The sequence below is a fragment of the Hibiscus syriacus genome, unplaced genomic scaffold (genome assembly GCF_006381635.1).
Source record: "Hibiscus syriacus cultivar Baekdansim isolate YM2019G1 unplaced genomic scaffold, ASM638163v2 tig00109972_pilon, whole genome shotgun sequence".
NCBI lineage: Eukaryota > Viridiplantae > Streptophyta > Magnoliopsida > Malvales > Malvaceae > Hibiscus > Hibiscus syriacus.
The window spans coordinates 1876046-1893576 of record NW_024062543.1 but is presented as its reverse complement, the minus strand read 5'-3'; the positions used below and the strand labels follow the sequence as shown (position 1 = coordinate 1893576).

Here is a 17531-nt window from a genome sequence, read left to right as displayed (position 1 = left end):
ATCTTTAGTAGTAATGAGTCCTTAGGAACCCATATACTTCTAAAGATTTTACCATTAAGGTTCGTTGAGGATTTCTATGATTGTAGTTTCTAAAATCTTTTCTAACAAAGTTGGATTTTGAATTTTCTCCTTTTTCAAAACGTTTTGTTCCAACTTATCAAAAGAAGTTTAAGATCATCAAATTTTTTGATGATCATCATTGACCTTTGAAAGTAAATTTTGCAAATCTAAATTTTTCTTTTCAAACTCTTCTAGTTTGATTGCAAATCTTTGATTTTACTTTCAAGATCATTGTTGGTTTTGGATATGAGTTTATTTTCATTTTTCAACTTTGACATCATTTTTTATATTTTAAAAATAATTCTCATAGTCCGAAGCCAACCCATTATATTCCTCTAATAGCTCATCATAGATAAATCATCAAAATCGGATGAGTTAGAGGTTACCTTAGAATCTTCCCCGAATGCCATCAAGCACAAGTTTGCTACTTCTTGTTCCTCTTCATCGGAACCTTCTTCATCGCTCCATGTAGCCACATGAGCCTTGTGCTTATTCTTTGATTGACCCTTTTCTTCAATGTGGGCAATCATATTGACATGCCCGGCTTTTTGCATTCATAGCAAATGATTGGGTCCTTCTCTTTTGGTTCATTTTGAGGCCTTCGTTTCGTTTGAATTTTCTTCCTTGGTAAGGTCTCATCATTTTTCTGAACCGTTTGGCAAACAATGCCATTTCCTCGTCATCATCATCATCATTAGAATCACTCTCATCTTTTGTGGATTTGAGAGCAACTCCAATGTTTTCTTCTTCTCCTTCCCTTTGGTGTCTCTTCAACTTTATCAAGGTCCACCTCATCTTCAAGCATCATCTCATGAGTGAGGAGTGAACCGATAAGTTCTTCAGAGTTAAGGACGATAGGTCCTTAGACTCGATGATTGCCGTCTTCTTTGATTGCCATGATTTTGGGAGGGAGTAGACTAACTTCCTCACAAGCTTTTCATTTGAGATGATCTCTCATATGATTTGAGACCATGACAATCGTTGAAAATCTATCCGTCATAGCTTTGATGTCTTCATTTGGTTTCATCCTGAAATTTCATAGCTATGCGTTAGAATACTAATTTTTGATTTCTTTACCTCATCGGTACCTTCAGTGTGACTTGAAGCTTGTCCCATTTCTTTGGCGGTGTACACGATGAAACTCTTCCGTATTCATCTGGTCCAAGAGCACAAAAGATAATATGGATGGCTTTGGAGTTGAGCTGGAACAGTTTAGTATCTCCTTCACTCCACAACCTTGGATGAGTGATAGGCTTAATGTATCCTTCTTCTACGGCATTCCATGCTCCCATGTCACTTGCTTGAATGAAGTACATCATTCTATTCTTCCAATAGGCGTAGTTAGCTCCATGAAGAAAGGAGGCTGTTGACGGGCATCGAACGAGACCGGAGTCGAAGTTTGAAGTGGAGGCCATTGATGACTTTGTAATCGATGTAACTCTTCCCGGATCGACTCAAGAGGCGATTAAACCTTCAAATGAGTTAGGCTCTGATGCCAATTGTTGAGTTAATCGAATGACGAAATTGGCCAAGGGGGGTGAATTGGCAATAAAAAATTTTGTGGAAGCTTTTGCAGAAAATTGAAAATAATTGCACAGCGATTTACAGTGGTTCGACTTTCTCAAACAAAGTCTACGTCCACTACCTTAGCTATCCACACTAAGGATTTTCCAACAAATTCACTAATTTGTTCTTTCTTTTGAGGCCAAAGAGATAACCTTACAATTCCTCAAGAGTATACCCAACTCTTGAGAACACTCTTTTCTCAAAGAGAGATTACAAATTTGCAAACTTACAAGAAAACCCACAAGGTAAGATGTTTGCACAATTCTAGAACAAAGAAAAGAACACTCAAAGATGAATAAAATTGAGCACAAAAAGTGTTCTTGAAAGCAAAATGAATATTGAATGAAAATGGGCTTTGAAATGCTCAAACTTGAGGTTTGATGCTTTCTCTTTGATTCTCTCTTGATTCTAGTTGCTTGATGTTTCTTGTTATTGATCAATGGCTTCTAAGCTTGCTTAAATACACCTTGGATCACTTCTGAACGTTGGGGATAATTAGAGAAGATATTATAGCCGTTTTAGTGTGAAAACATTTAATAAAACAGCTTGGAGCGTGGGGGGGAATCGGTTCCCTCTCATAGGGAATCGGTTCCCTAAGTGTAAAATTCAAATATTTCGACGTGAACAGGGGGGAATCGGTACCCCTTGGGGGGAATCGGTTCCCTCCGAGCATTCTGGAATCTCGGAGCCAAACCATTCAGGGGGGAATCGGTTCCTCCTATGGGGGGAATCGGTTCCCTCTGAGCAATCTGGAATTTTTTGGCTTTGAATTGGTTCGAAATACTTGTAAAATATTTTGAAATTGTTTTATGATTAAAACTTAATTTTACACTTAAGTAAGGATCAAAAATGATTTTTGAAATATTTGGAGTAATGTTTGATATTCGAATAGTTATATCGAATATACTTAGAAAATCATTTGGAAAATCTTAAAATCCATTTAACTTAATTTGTTATATCGAAATATTAAAATGTTTCAACATATTTGGATGAATTTGGCGATGAAATTGAAAGATCTAAAAGTTTAGGGACCAATTTAGAATGAAATTCATAGTTTGGGGATGAAATTAGGTTGTTCAAAAGTTTAAGGACTAATTTACAATAAAATCATAGTTGAAGGATGAAATTGAAATATTTAAAGTTTAAGGACTAATTTGAAATGAGAGACATAGTTTAAGGCATATAATGCAATTAACTCTAAATAAATATATGTATATTGTATATGGTTATAGAAAGTTATTTACATCAAACCAATTAGTACCTTAACATTTTAACCATTTACAATTAAATTTAAACATAAACTCGAATAATTCAAATTGTTACGACTAAATTTTTAAAATAAAATTTAAATTATAAAATAGAACTTAACTTAATTAAATACTCATCCTTGCCTAGATGTAATCGAGTTCTCGACTAACTTACAAATTTAAACTCGATTGAACTCAACTTAATTAAATACTCATCTTTGTCTAGATGTAATCGAGTTATCTCACCACACTTCAATGTTAATAAATACGTTACTATAAATGTTTTATATTTTATATCATCTTTGAATCATATATTATTTTCTCGGTCTACTACTAATAAATCATTATAAATAATTTTTAACCTTAAATTAGACTGCAATTTCACGTAATTAGATTTAACAAAAAAATTAGATTAAGCTAATGTGATTACAAAGAAGTATATGTTCTAAATACTCTCAACCATTTGATAATGAACGCTCAATCACCCTGCTGCAATCAATGATCCTCAAAACCATAATATCTATAAAAAATAATAATTCTTTTAATTACTAAGATAATTCGATTCGTAAAACTTTAACAAAATTGAAATCATGATATTAGAAGCAAAGGTGATGATGGCTTATTTTCGATACACGTGCAATGAAGACCCCATCAAATATGGTTGATTTCATTTTTACAATTCCCCCCCCCCCCAAAACTTTGAATTCTCAAAGGGAAATCACTTGCTTGGTGCAAATTCATCATGATTTTAAGACATGAAAGGTTTACTACAAAGGATACCCACTTGATAGGAACATCTTACTTCAAGACCAATCCAAACCGTTGTTCTTGCATAAAAATAGACGTTTCAAGTATATAGACTCACCATGGCTAGTATAGGTAGGAGAAATGAAATTTGGATAATTTTTGTGGTTTGTTTCTTTCGATTTTGATGAAGAATTCTACGGATAATTATTCAATGTAGAGAAAAGAAATAATGGACAAGTTGAATCGTCGAGAGGACCTTGTCTAGTTGCACGCTTATTTATATATAAGCTTTTAGTGTTAATTTCAAATCTAAGGTGATGATGACTATTTATATATTGGCAGGATGTCGATTGTCAAATAATATATTTAATTGATAGATCACGTCAACTTATCATTGATCATGTAATGTAAAAAGACCATAATTAGTCAGAGAATATAACATTCTAAAAATTTCGAGAAACTATAAAGGAACATCAATAAACACAACGTAACAAGAAAAAGAGTCCTAGGGTTCCCATTGATCTAATGGCATTGAGTTGGCAAATGAAGAAGGAAGTGGGAGGCAGGGTGTTGGAGGCCAAAAGGAGTCAAGCAAAGTGGGACTACAAGAAAAAGGAAGTTTGACCATATGATCCAAATGGAAAATGATACGACAAATGAGTAGGGAATTATTGCTCTTTTTTATTCCACTTGGGTATGCTTGAATAGAAGAGCCACAACCCTACAACTCTCCTTTGGAATAATTTGTACACTAAATGACCAAAGTCACATGAATTTAGCATTGGGTTTGTCCCTTAAAGGCATAAAGAAGACATTATCAAGCCTCCAAAATAGATGACACTCCATGACCCCATCTCGTATTTCCTTACTCTATTCGATTCGTTGAATATATCATAATATATAATTCAAAAAATATATACATTTTCATTAAATTACGAATCGGGTCGTGTAAGCATCGGTGTCACGTGTCGTGTACATTTCAATGTTGTTGTGGTTGGAGAGTCACTCAGGAAAATAAGAATTCAGAGCTTATTTCAAATCTCTCAGGCATGAACATGTAGAATGTGTTAATATTACATCACACAAAATATCATAAAAAAAACCACAAATCTTAAGGCCCTCCTTAAAGATTTGGGTTAATTACACTGGATGTCACTGACCCATAATTTAAATTCTAAATTAGTCTTCAAACTTTAAAGCATTATAATAAAGTCCTCATATAATCAATTTCCTATCACCAATCAGGTCTTTTTATCAAACTAATCATTAATTTTAGCCTTAAATATCAAATCAGATCTCAACTAAAGCCTATTCGAAGAATATCGATAAGCTTTCCCCCTTTTTAAACACGGTAGATGTCCCTGACCATGATTTAAATTCTAAATTAGTCTTCAAACTTCAAAACATTCTAATTAAGTCCTCGTAGAATCGATTTCCTATCACCAATCAGGTCTTTACATCAAACTAGTCCTTGATTTAAACGTTAAATGTCAAATCGGATCTCAACTAAAGCCTATTTGAAGAATATCGATAAGCTTTCCTCCCTTTTTTAAACACGATAGATAAAAATATTGCATACGATTAGAATGCAAAACCGCTCCGAGTTGAATTAACCCTCATTTTTTTACTAGTCTTTCATCATTGAAAAAGTTGGAGGGGACAACAGAACAAATTCCCTTAACAAAAGTGCCCCTTAAAAGCTTAGGATACCTCGCACGCAACCCATGCTTTTTCACTTTACGTAGTGCAGATATGACCCCTTTTTTATATATATATCAATACCACCTAACATAAAGATGTGTGAATGAAAGCAACGGCCATCTGCTACACCAACATCCCGTAAACAGAGAAGAAAAAGGATTTTCTATATCCCACCTCTTGTTTGGCTGCTAGGAAAGTTGTTAAGAAAAATGGGAAAGAAAATTTCACAGCCATTGCAGCAGGGTGTAACAAGGAGTGAACAACGAAGGTATACATATACAATTATTGAGGAGGTAAATTTCATAAGGACTTAAGAAGTACTTAAACCAAAGAGTTTTGAAGGTCAAAATTTGATTTTAGATGAACACAATGGATGACTGAGAATAGATATTAGATTGAATCATAAATGCATGCTCACATTTTTTTTGTTAAGTAGAGATATTACATTTTATGACAAATGTTAGGAATCGAATTCACACAAACTGAAATAATATGAGTATCCTTTATCACTCGACAAATATCGGAATTCTAATGCATGCTCACATTTGATGCAAGTATAGTTAACATATGCGGGTCATGTGTACTTATTGCATGTCAACTTGGATTTGACGCGTAAGAAACCTCCTAAATTACATTGATACTATATTTTGTGTAACATTTTAGATCTAAACAGTCAATACGATAAGTACGTAAATGTTTATAGTTTAATCTACATATTTTGAATATGTTTTATGTCAAGTTTGGATTGATAAATACTGTTAGAAATTGACGGTTATCATGAACGAGTCTAGAATTAAATATCAAGAGATACTAAATTGCTTTACATCAAAAGAACAAGGACTTATTAAGTATTTAAATATAAAAATTAAAATACTAAATTGAAAATGAACTAAATTGTTATCATACTATAAAATTTAAAGGTACAGCCTCTATTAAACTCTTGGTGGCTCCGTTCCTTATGATTATGTTGATGAGAGGACACGACTGATAAAATAAGATACTTTAAAATCAATTTGAATATTTTAAAATCTAAACACCAATTCTAAATAGGAAAGATAGTTTGGGGACTTTGAAAGAGATTAACCCAAACATTTTTTGCTGTTTAATTCCTTTACAGGAGGATGTCTTGTCTGAAGAACCACTGTTTACAATGATTTGATTGCACCTGTTTTAGATGCATTAGGAAAAGAACCAAAAGCAGACAAAAATAACTCACTCATAAAGCAATTATATATATATATATATATATATATATATATATATAATATATATTGGCAATGCAAACAAATTGATAGAAAACAAAGATCTCCGCTCTCAAACAGAATCCTAGAAGTACTGCACCTGGTGGGGTATTTATCTCACCATGTTTTGGCATTAGATGTTGGATATACGATAGTCGTATGAGTTCTGATTATATCTAAAGTCGAGTTGATATCGGATTTATTATCAAATTTTGATTTTGCAGACAAAAATAATGGAAGTGGAACTGTTACTATTAAGAGTGTGAATGAGACGATATAGATCATGAATTATTCGAGATCAACTCGATCAAAATTCGATAAATACTTAATTCGAGTTCTTAACGAGTCAAAACGAACAACTTGATATTTGATTCGAAAAGCTCGTCACCAACTCGAAAATATAATTTAATATATTAAGATTTTGTTTTTAAAAATAAATTATTAATAATATTAATATTTATGTGTTTATTTTTTTTAAATTGATATAAGCTTTTAATGTAATTAAGTTTCATATTCGAGTTTGAGTTTGATGCTTCAATCGAGTTAAGTTTAAATTTTTTTTCCCCATTTCGATCTTTTTCAAATTTTTATGAGCTTCAAATCATGATTTCGAATTCAAGTCAAGTTTAAAAATTTTAGACTCGTAAGTGTTCGAACAGAGTCAAATTTCATTTTAAAGTTTTATAATCAAATCGAACTTAGCAATACTCAAAGTCGACTCGTTTACGGCCCTAGTCACCATTTACGCCTAAAACCTTGGTGGATATTGGAGATTTATCTGATGTGGAACACAACTGTCGACAATGAAATATAGAAACTTCTTACGTCAAAAAATTTTTGCCGAGGGGGAATTGAATTGTGAAGCAACTTTGTTAAAAGTCTTTTTTTTTATTTGATGCGATTTAGGTGCGTCTTTTAAAAAAGGGACGATGTTGCTTCAAAATCAAAAAGAAAGGTTACAGATTTCGTTGTCTGAAAGGATCTTGTTCGGATTTAGGGTGATTGTTTCGGTCACTAAAGTTTAAAATTACAAAGCGAACATTAAAGTCATCGTCATCGAATGATTATAAAATGATCTTTAATTTTATCAAATTATTACAAACTGATCCTTAAAATTATTTGAACCCAGTACAAAAGGACTTTTTACAATTATTATAACGCCGTGGTGACCATTTTATAACAATTCAATAATTTAATGACCATTTATATCTTTCAAAAGTTCAACAACCGAAATAATTACTCAACATCCAGTGTAACATAATTTTAGATTATGGCACATTGGGGGTGGTGACAATATTGGTCCGAACTCAGGCAACTTTGAACATTCAAAACCAAAGGGGTCAAAACGACATTGTGAGCTTTTTCAAGGAGTTACCTTCATGCTTAAAGCCTGTTGATCAAAGCAGTCGATCACACCCCGGCATAGACAAAACATCAATGTCTTCGATTCCTCCGGTGTTCAGACACTGACGGTCGGCAAATGTAAAAACACAGGTGCAGTACTGGATGAACTTTGAAGTAGTGATTCAAAACTACACTGAAAAGGAGGGAACCTAATGCTCCATGGATTTCAAAAAAAGGGGCCAAACTGCAATTAAAGCCAAATTAGTGGTTAAATTGTATCAGAAAAGAGTCAGGGGGCAAATTACAAAAAAAAAGTTAAGGGGCCAAATTGTTTATTAAAGTTTAAGTCAGAAGCCAAAAGATACATTAAGCTATTTTTCAGAGCTAACGACGAAAAATATATTATAATTTCTACAAACAGAAGTATATTTTCCATGTTTCTTTTAATTATTTATAAAATAAAAATTTTATAAACAAAGACATAATAATATATACTAAAAGTATCATCACTACTTATAATAATTGGTCAAATCAAAATTACCAACAATACTAACTGATTAATTTTAAGATACAATCTCTAAATTCCAATACCAAGACTCAATTAACAAATTAAAAAAAATATTTGTACTTTTTTTAAACTGATCTCTCTCTCTCTATATTTTTTAATCGATCTCTTCTATGTACCTATTTTAATAGATCCTATCTCACCAAACAAAATAATTTTTTCATATGTATATTGTTGAGTTGAATCTTTTAAATATGAATTTACCGTAAAAATAAATCATAATTCATATCAAGTGAAATATTTTGAATTCGAATATATATATATATATATATATATATATCGAATTCACATGGGTTAAAAACTCAGTCCCTAATTGTTGCTCAATAACAAAGCTTATTTTTCATGTATTTCAATGGCCGGCAGACATCATCAGATCCTAAGATTTGTTTTATGGATATCAATTAGAAAGGCTACATTTTCATAACACCTTTTAATTCTCCTTTGTCGCCGCTCGTCAAAGTTAGCCAGCTTGCCTTTTCGATAACTCGAATCTCCCCTAAACACGCAATAACCCATCCACTCTCTAATCAAAACCATTTACCAATCAACACCGAAAATTTGGCCAACCCGTGCAAAATTTGATAATCATTGGTTGAACCAAATCCGAGTACTAATACATACTGTAAGCATAAGAATATTATAGTAAAGTACCCATATTTATTTCATATTATATAAAAGCAAGAGGAGAAGCTCCCATAATCTGCCTACAGATGACAGTAGCAAGTCTCAGGTTGCCACAGCATGGCAAAAGACTCGGTAAAACACGAAAACACCGTGCTATCTCACCAGGCAGTGCCTTGAGAAGCAATTTATTTAGTTATTATAAGCAAGCGTAATACTATATTATTGGAATTAAGCCGTTATTAATAGTTCTTCCTCTTCCCAGCGGCATCTCAGAGTTGATCTAGGTGATCCACAAATACCGATGGCGTTGAACTTCTGGTAAATGATGGAACCCCCAGTACCGAGCTCTTCGATGCTCCTCTCCCCGCAACGGTATCCTTTATATTCAACGAACATATTTTCTCGAGAGGGGACCGGCGTCGCCATCGACGTGAACAGCAACAGAGAATTCACTTGGTTCAAAGCAGACCAACACTCTATCCACCAATTGGTTCAGGTTCAATTTATTCAGATCATAGCCGACGGATTCAAAGCTTGCGTAGCTAAACCCGTCTTCGGGTGTAACGTGAATGGTCGAAATGGCATCGGATTCTATTGAATTCATTGAGTAACCGCAGGGTTCAAACTCGAAATCGCATATATCAGAGTCTGGAAGGATGTTCCTTATGCCAGAAGTAATAGTCATCGAAGCAGCCGAGTTCGATTGGTCTTTGTAGAAAACTGAAGCCATTTCGCTGTCCAAGCCAGTCATGCACATCTCTAGAGTGTAAGTTGGGGAATTGGTGTTGTTAACAGATTCAGCAGAGGCAGAGTAAACATGCCATTTCTGTTTTTCATCGCTCCCACCCATTACACAAGCTCTGCTACCAGAAAGCTTCCCGAAATAGCTATCGAGAATCGCAACTTCTTCAGTGAAGTACCGATGAGGATACGGCTGAGCAGCAGGGAAGATGAAGCTTCCACGAGTGTACCGAACAGATTTGACGGTAAGCGAAAGGCTGCCAGCCAACTTCAAGATAGGTGGGATTGCTAGAAGTAGCTTCGTTGTGCCACAGGTTTTGATGATGATCTTGAAAGGATAGACAAAGAGGCTCGACTCAGAAAGGACATAGGAGTCCACAAGTTCGTTCGATAGCGAAGAAACAATGGTGCACTCAGCTGGGGTTAGAATCTCATCCAGCTGCTCTCTCGACAAAGATCGAAGACTCTTTCGTTCGACATCAATAACAGAATCAGGCTCAAAGAAGGAAATCTCAAGCCTCTTTTCGTAACCTTCGAATCCGATCGCAGAAACCGCCATTGTGACAATGGAGCACAATAACAGCAGCAGATTTTCTCAGAATCACTTTTGCAAAGGAAACAGACACAAGGAGAGTGGAGGAGGAAGACGGCCAAAGAAATAAATCTAATAACTAACTAGTAAAAGCAATAAAATAAATAGACCACTAACAGTGGTCAGTAAGGGTAAACTTCAGAAAGGAATATCAGGATGGCTTGCGAGCGCACTGCAAAAAACAAGGAAAACAAAAGATCATTATCAAACAATTCACGCCATTGAAATCCAATTGCCTTCTCCATGATCAGAAAAATTCGAAGATACGCCAAGTACTTACGTTGGAGTAAGCAGCAGATCTGAACTTCTTAATACCACCGTTTGGTCGGACGTCTTCAATGATGTAACCGAGAGGAGCTTCGTAGACTAAGGCCGTACTACTACTAGACTTCTTTTTCCCGCCTTTAGACTCCATGGATCATTCAGTCACACCTAAATCACCATGAAAAAAACAGAACATATAGATTCAACACGTAAATAAGGAAAATCAAGAAATAATTCTTTAACAGAAACAATCAGACTTCAAAAATAATAATAATCATGAATTATATATGCATTCAAGCATCGAGAAAATCATGAAGCAAAACATAATTTCGAGCATACAGGAAATCATGAAACAATATATATGACGTATTCAGGTATCTAGATAGAAAATCACAGCATAATTACGCTCCAACCTCAGATATCATAAAAATTAACCAAAAAATAAAACGATTGCCTTTCTTCCAAAAAAAGAAAAGAAAAGAAAAAGCAATAGACGCTACCATCCAAGATTCTTTAAAATTAATAATATAAAAATAGAGAGTACAAGATGCACAAGAACAAATATAACAATCTTATTCATCCAGATAAATAAATAGAATATTGTTATTTTCTAATTTAACCTATACTAATTTTTATTTGATAAAAGCAAAATCACATCCTTTAATATTATTAATTTATTATCGTTTGCGAAGGTAATTCATCTCCTACACAATAACAACAGCAACAATAAAAAATCATAAATCGCATCATAAAAAGATCGGAAACCGATACTCACGATTCAAAAATAAGAATGCCAGGATCAACTGATGATAAAAACCTCGACGATCAACCTCTGCTCAGATCCTAATAACAAACGCGAAAACAGAATCGATAAAAACAATGTGAAAATCAAGAGAGAGAATCGATGATTCTCTTGTATTCAAAGAACATTATCATCGAATCATCAAAAGTAGCAGAGGAAAAAAAGAAATACTTACACGGCAACGAAAGCAAAGAAAGGAAAAGGCTACGGAATATTATGAAAGGTTTTCAGAAAACTTCTGACGTATGAAGATATGATTTTGTGCTTGGGAGGGGTCCAATATATATAGGGTAGACGTGTGAGGGTTTTTCTTAAGCCTTCCGTTTTCTAGGGATACTCCAGTAATTTTATTATTTTGTTTCTTTTTTCATTTTATAACGGAGTCTATCTTTGAGAACCTTTTATTACTTGAAGAGTTTTGAGTAGATTTCGCAACTGTTTTTTTTTAATTAAAAAAATTGTTAAATTCATCTCATGAATTACATTTTTTTTTCATTTAATTTGCTATTAGTCTTAGATTTTAAATTTAATAATACAAGAATTCATCGAGTGCATGATAGTCGAGGAAGTGTTATTTTCCCTAAAAGTTTTAGATTCAAACAATTATGTCTACATAGTATGTACACATTGTAAATGTCTAAGAAATATTCTGAACAAATACTACATTGTCCAGACTAGGGTGTATTCGATTCGGTATGATTCAGTTTTCCAATAAAAGATGGACAAAACCACATTTTACGGCTTTTTTTTGGAAATTAAAACAAAAAAAATATAAAAATTATGATTTTCGGTTTAGTTTAATTTTACGGTTTAGTTTAATTCAAATCAAATTGAACCACATAATTTGTCTCGATCAAATTTTCAATCTTTTCAATTACGGTGCTCAACCCTAACCTATACTATTCAAAAAAATATTGTTAAAATTAACAACATCGGAACACTTTTATACCAACAAATTCGGGTTATTAGCACAAACCAAACGATATCGATGGTGGAAATATTTCCCTAATGACAAATGCATAGTTTATTTGAAAGCAGACAGATGATATTATTTTAAACTAACTAAATTAGAGCAAAGCATATGACTAAGAGAACTATTACAAGCACTAATTTAGTTTTAACAAAGCTTAATGCAATCACAGGTGCGTTGAAGATTTGGCAAAGTGGTACAAGAACATGTGTTGGGATTTGATGCAGCCCCAAACCTTTGAATCATCAGTTGAAGACAGTCCCACTTGCCATTTTCGCCACATGGAGGTCCATCAATTGTTACCTCAATCGGGCACCTGCAAAAATTACCAAATCTCATTAATCACAGTGACATGAATCCATTGAATTTGGCCTTTAATTTGTTTTAGAATTAATACATGTATAAGAGAATACCTTGGGAAAGAGAAGGAGAGAACTAAGCTAGCAAAAGCACAAGGCAAAGGCAATTGACTTCTTCATGATTTTTTTTCTGACCTTTTGCACTGAACTTGGTGTGGTTGTTATGTTCTAAAACAAGTTGGATAAAAGGATTAATTTATAGGAGACAATAAGTATTGGTTTTGTCTCTATAGTACCCGATTTAAATTAATTAATCAATAGATCAAATATCAATAATTAATTCAAAATCCCCATTTATTTATGGGAATTTATCGGTAGATGATTTCATATTAAATATGTGATCTATTGATTTTTTAAATGTTCTAAAAGCACTTGTTTTTTGCCATAATTTTATCATATGGTGTGAAGTAACTATAATAATACGAGAAGGTTGATTTCCTAATACCAATAACGTCCGTATTTATGCAAATGATAAGGATGGACATGAAACCGAACCCGACGAGTTTTAACTTGACCTAACCTAATTAGGTTGGATTTTTTTAAAAATTTAGATTCGGATCGGATTTTTTAAGGTTATGTTCGGGTTGGGTCAGGTTCAGATTTAGGGTAAAAAATATCCGACCCGAAAAAAAATATTATTTTACCATATATATTTAGGGATAATTGCAATATACCCATCTATATATTATTTTCTTTCAACTAAATTCTTATTTTTATTGAATAAAAATAATATTTTTAGGTGAAAGGTATATATTTTTCAGGTCAGGTGGATGATTTATAATTTTCGAATTTAGTAGAGTGGACCGAAAATCCAATCGATCCGACCATGCCCATCCCATTGATAACCATATTTATTATTTGATTTAATTATTGGAATTTAATTTTTATAGTTATTTTTAAGTAATTAATAAGATACTATTTAAATTATTTAGAATGTCAACTAAAAAAAATTTCTCTTACGTGGGAATCGTTTTTCTCAAATCCGCATTGCTAGCCAAATATGATAGAAATATGTTTTCTCATAAAAATTACACGAATAATGCCCTAAAAATATACATACATGTTAACATCGACTCAAGTAAATAATAAAAAATTAAAATATTATATTTATATATTTTAAAATATCAATAACACGACCAAAATTCTCTCAGTGGTTAAAAGAATAAATTTTATTCTTTTACTCTACCATAGCAACGGTGCTGGTATTGTCACACCAAATCGTCGGAGGATGATCAAATCGAACTCCCATATCAGCCGGTAAAGATTTCGTCCAAACAACTTCAGAAGTGGCATCCGCAAGACTCTTATACTCTGCTTCAGCTGTTGACCTGGACACCGACCTCTGTTTCCTTGAATTCCAGAACACCAAATGATTTTCAAGAAAGAGGCAGTAACCCGAGATTGAGCGCCTGTTATCTGGGTCATTTTCCCAATCAGCATCAGTGAAGGCTCGAAATGAGATAGGACCATGTTGAGGAGCAATGCACAAACCAAAGTCTAAAGTGCCTTTAAGATAACGAAAAATGCGTTTAACTGCTGTCCAGTGTGCCTCACAGGGTTGTAGCATAAATTGCGCCACTTTATGAACGGCAAACGCTATGTCAGGTCTCGTGTGACAGACATACAACAACGCCCCAACAGCACTTCGATGCCTTTGAGCATCAACACAAGTTCCAGCATCCACCTTACTTAACTTTGGAGCAACTGGAATGGGTGTATCTACAGCCTTGGCAGAGAACATGTTGTACTTCTCCAGCAATTCTTCCACATATTTCCTTTGATTAAGAAAATTCCAGCAGCAGTGTGAACTACTTCTATTCCCAAGAAATAATGCACAAGACCAAGATCCTTAGAGAACTTATTATACAAACCATCTATAACACCTTGAATATGCACTTTCGAAGACTCTGTAACTAATATGTCATCAACATAAACTGCAACCTAAGTCACAATAGCATCAGCAGTATAAATGAACAGCGAATTATCTGCACGAGATGAATTATATCCTAAAGACGTAGTTAAAAAATTAACAATGATGTCGACTTGACATTTTTTAATAATTTTCAATGCTGATGCGATATTAGCTTGTAATGACACGTCAATATTAACGTTAATATTTTAATAGTGAGTGAGCAAAACAGAACTAAAATGTAACTTTAAGTATGTTTAAAAAAACAGAAATCAAGTAATAGGTAGGTGACCAAATAGATAGTTTACCCTTTTTTTCATTTGAATCAATCCAATTCTTTTTCTTTTCTTTTGGTTTTTGATTTGGTTATGCAGTGAAGCATTCACAAATTCAACAATGTAAGACGCCTACACATGCTGTTTCTGCCAGTGTTCGCCCCTCAGCCGGTGGACCACCACAACATACACCAACAATTCGAGATCTGCCGGATGAGCCGAGGTAGCTTCGTCGCCAAGTCAGTTGCACCGGATGGTGTCCCTCCAGGATTCTTAAAAAGAGAAGGCTGGCAAGCGTGCACCTCCAGTCCACGAAATTTCACCTTAGGCGAAGCACCGGGACTCAACGCCATCCTCCGAGCCCGGCTACCGCAATTCGATTTCCCGTCGTCGTGCAAGAACTCGCAACCCGTTGTCGTCGGAAAGTGGTACTGTCCCTTCATTTCCATCAAAGATGGAACACCAAAAGACCAAATAACTAAATCAATGTATTACAAAATGACACTAGAGCAAAGATGGGAACAAGTCTTTGCATGCAACATTGACCGCAACAAAGACAATGCGGTCAAAGTCGGCGTGAGAGTCGAGAGGGAAGTGATTAGGGTTAATGGGATGTAAGGGGGATCACGCAAGACGATCGAGAAATGGTGGTCGGCGGCGGCGGCATCGGCTTTGATGTTTGTACAAAGAATTTAAACTTGTGAAATAATAACCGATAGTCGATATTTTCCTCTAAAATGGATGAAGGCATAAGGAAAACATATGGATCCCTATGGAAGAGATAGAGGGGGAAAACTCTTCTCAATCCTAATTAAAAGGTATATATAACGACTTTAACTGATAATGTCGATATGGAATTATTATGGTTATTCGTAGATTAATAGATTAGGTAAATATAATCGTCAAATCATGGATTTCATCATAATAAATGTATTATTAAGAGTAAGAATTGAAATTATATAATTATTCTATAGCAGGGGCGTGTAAAAATATTTATCAAAATTTGAAGTCATATATCCAAAAACTTTAATTTTGAGTATCTATATCTCATGATCATGATGCAATGAAATATATTTATAAAAATTGATTCGACTAATGATTAAAAATTTAGTGGTAAACCAACAATCAGTTGGTCTAATGAGATGAGACACTAGATCCTTTAAGTAAGGTTAGAGGTTCGAATCCTAGCAATTGAAAATGAAGTAAATTGGGTTGGGAGGGTCATCATTGCCTCTACAGTACCCAATACGGATTAGTCAATCAATGGATCGAATATCGATGATTATACCAAAAAATAAATATAGTGATAAAAAAAATTATGTATAAATTTATATAAACATTTTTATGTTTAATACTTTCTATACGAGGGAAATAACATTATTATTAGGTTCGTAAACGAATCAAATGAACAAGAACGAGTGTATGTTTATGTTATTTTGTTTAACTTTAACTGAACAAACGAACGAACACGAACAACTAAACGAACAAAAATTTTTTGTTTGTTTTTGTTCATTAAGTAATTTAGCTTGTTCGTATTCGATCATGCTCATTCGTTAAAATGATAAGCATATACAAATTTTAAATTTATACTTCAAAAGTTCGATAGTATCTAATGTAGGTTACCCTAATATTTATTCAATTAATACTTTTTACACTAGAGAAATAATGTTATTATCAAAATTTTAACTCTGTACTTATTACTTAATGTGTCAATAAGGTTGGAGCTTGAGTTCTACTCCAAAAGAGCATTGACAATACTTTTAACTAATGTTTTTAAAATCAGACCGGACATTGAACCGGTGAAGGTACTGGTTCACTGATTCAACCGGATTCAACCGTGAATGAATCGGATTTTATATAAAATAATATATTTTTTTTAATTTTACATAATATTCGAAGCATTATTAATATATATGTAACATTGTTTTTAAGTTTACAATATTAAAAGGTATAAAAATATCACAAGTCATAACATATATAAATTAAAAACTATAAAACCAAGTGAAACAAAATGATTCAAATCAACTACAACATAATATTTAAGGTAAAACATATTAAATAATAAATATAATTATATAACTATAATCAAAAAAATAAAACTAGGGCTTAAAAAATCATAACAAATGATGTCATTTGGTTTATTTAAAAAAAACAATCCCACATGGCTAAGAAACATAGAAGAGCATCCCAAAAGTTTAAAGAGTAAAAATATGATAACAAAACAATCTCACATTGCTAAGAAACATAGAAGAGCATCCCAACTTACTTCTATAAATAATAGAGGTAATTTGACATTCAAAATCATGGAGCCTTTTGGCGAGCACAGAGCAAACTATTCTTTCGCTTCAATTGAGCTCAAATTTTAGGCTTCAATCGAACTTCTAATTTTTTTTTGAGTTCGAGCCTTTTCGAGTTCAAGTTTTAATATTATATTTCGAGTTCGAGTTGAACTTGATAATTTTTAGCTTGTGAGTTTTTGAGTCGAGTCGAGTTGAGCTTACTTTTAAAGTTTTCGAGTTCGAGT

General features: G+C 33.4%; 2 protein-coding genes, 1 long non-coding RNA gene and 1 pseudogene across 3 annotated transcripts; 1 reads left to right on the top strand and 3 right to left on the bottom strand.

The window, feature by feature from the left end:
- Nucleotides 1–9212: 9212 nt before the first annotated feature.
- LOC120211480 lies at nucleotides 9213–10583 on the bottom strand (annotated as a pseudogene).
- A 253-nt stretch (nucleotides 10584–10836) lies between these two features.
- LOC120211482 lies at nucleotides 10837–11746 on the bottom strand. The gene is made up of 3 exons (XR_005524602.1): nucleotides 11670–11746; nucleotides 11468–11535; nucleotides 10837–10860 (listed from the first exon to the last, which is right to left on the bottom strand). It is a non-coding gene; the product is annotated as an uncharacterized LOC120211482 (long non-coding RNA).
- Nucleotides 11747–14000: 2254 nt separating this feature from the next.
- Nucleotides 14001–14564, bottom strand: LOC120211329 (secreted RxLR effector protein 161-like). Its single transcript, XM_039209892.1, has one exon. It carries the CDS (start codon nucleotides 14562–14564, stop codon nucleotides 14001–14003), a length of 564 nt encoding a protein of 187 aa, XP_039065823.1.
- Nucleotides 14565–15145: 581 nt separating this feature from the next.
- On the top strand, nucleotides 15146–15625 carry LOC120211327. The gene has a single exon (XM_039209890.1). It carries the CDS (start codon nucleotides 15146–15148, stop codon nucleotides 15623–15625), a length of 480 nt encoding a protein of 159 aa, XP_039065821.1.
- Nucleotides 15626–17531: the final 1906 nt, after the last annotated feature.

Coding starts and splice junctions, on each gene's coding strand:
- LOC120211329 (XM_039209892.1), bottom strand. CDS start 14,564: ATGTTCTCTGCCAAGGCTGTAGATACACCCATTCCAGTTGCTCCAAAG.
- LOC120211327 (XM_039209890.1), top strand. CDS start 15,146: ATGCTGTTTCTGCCAGTGTTCGCCCCTCAGCCGGTGGACCACCACAAC.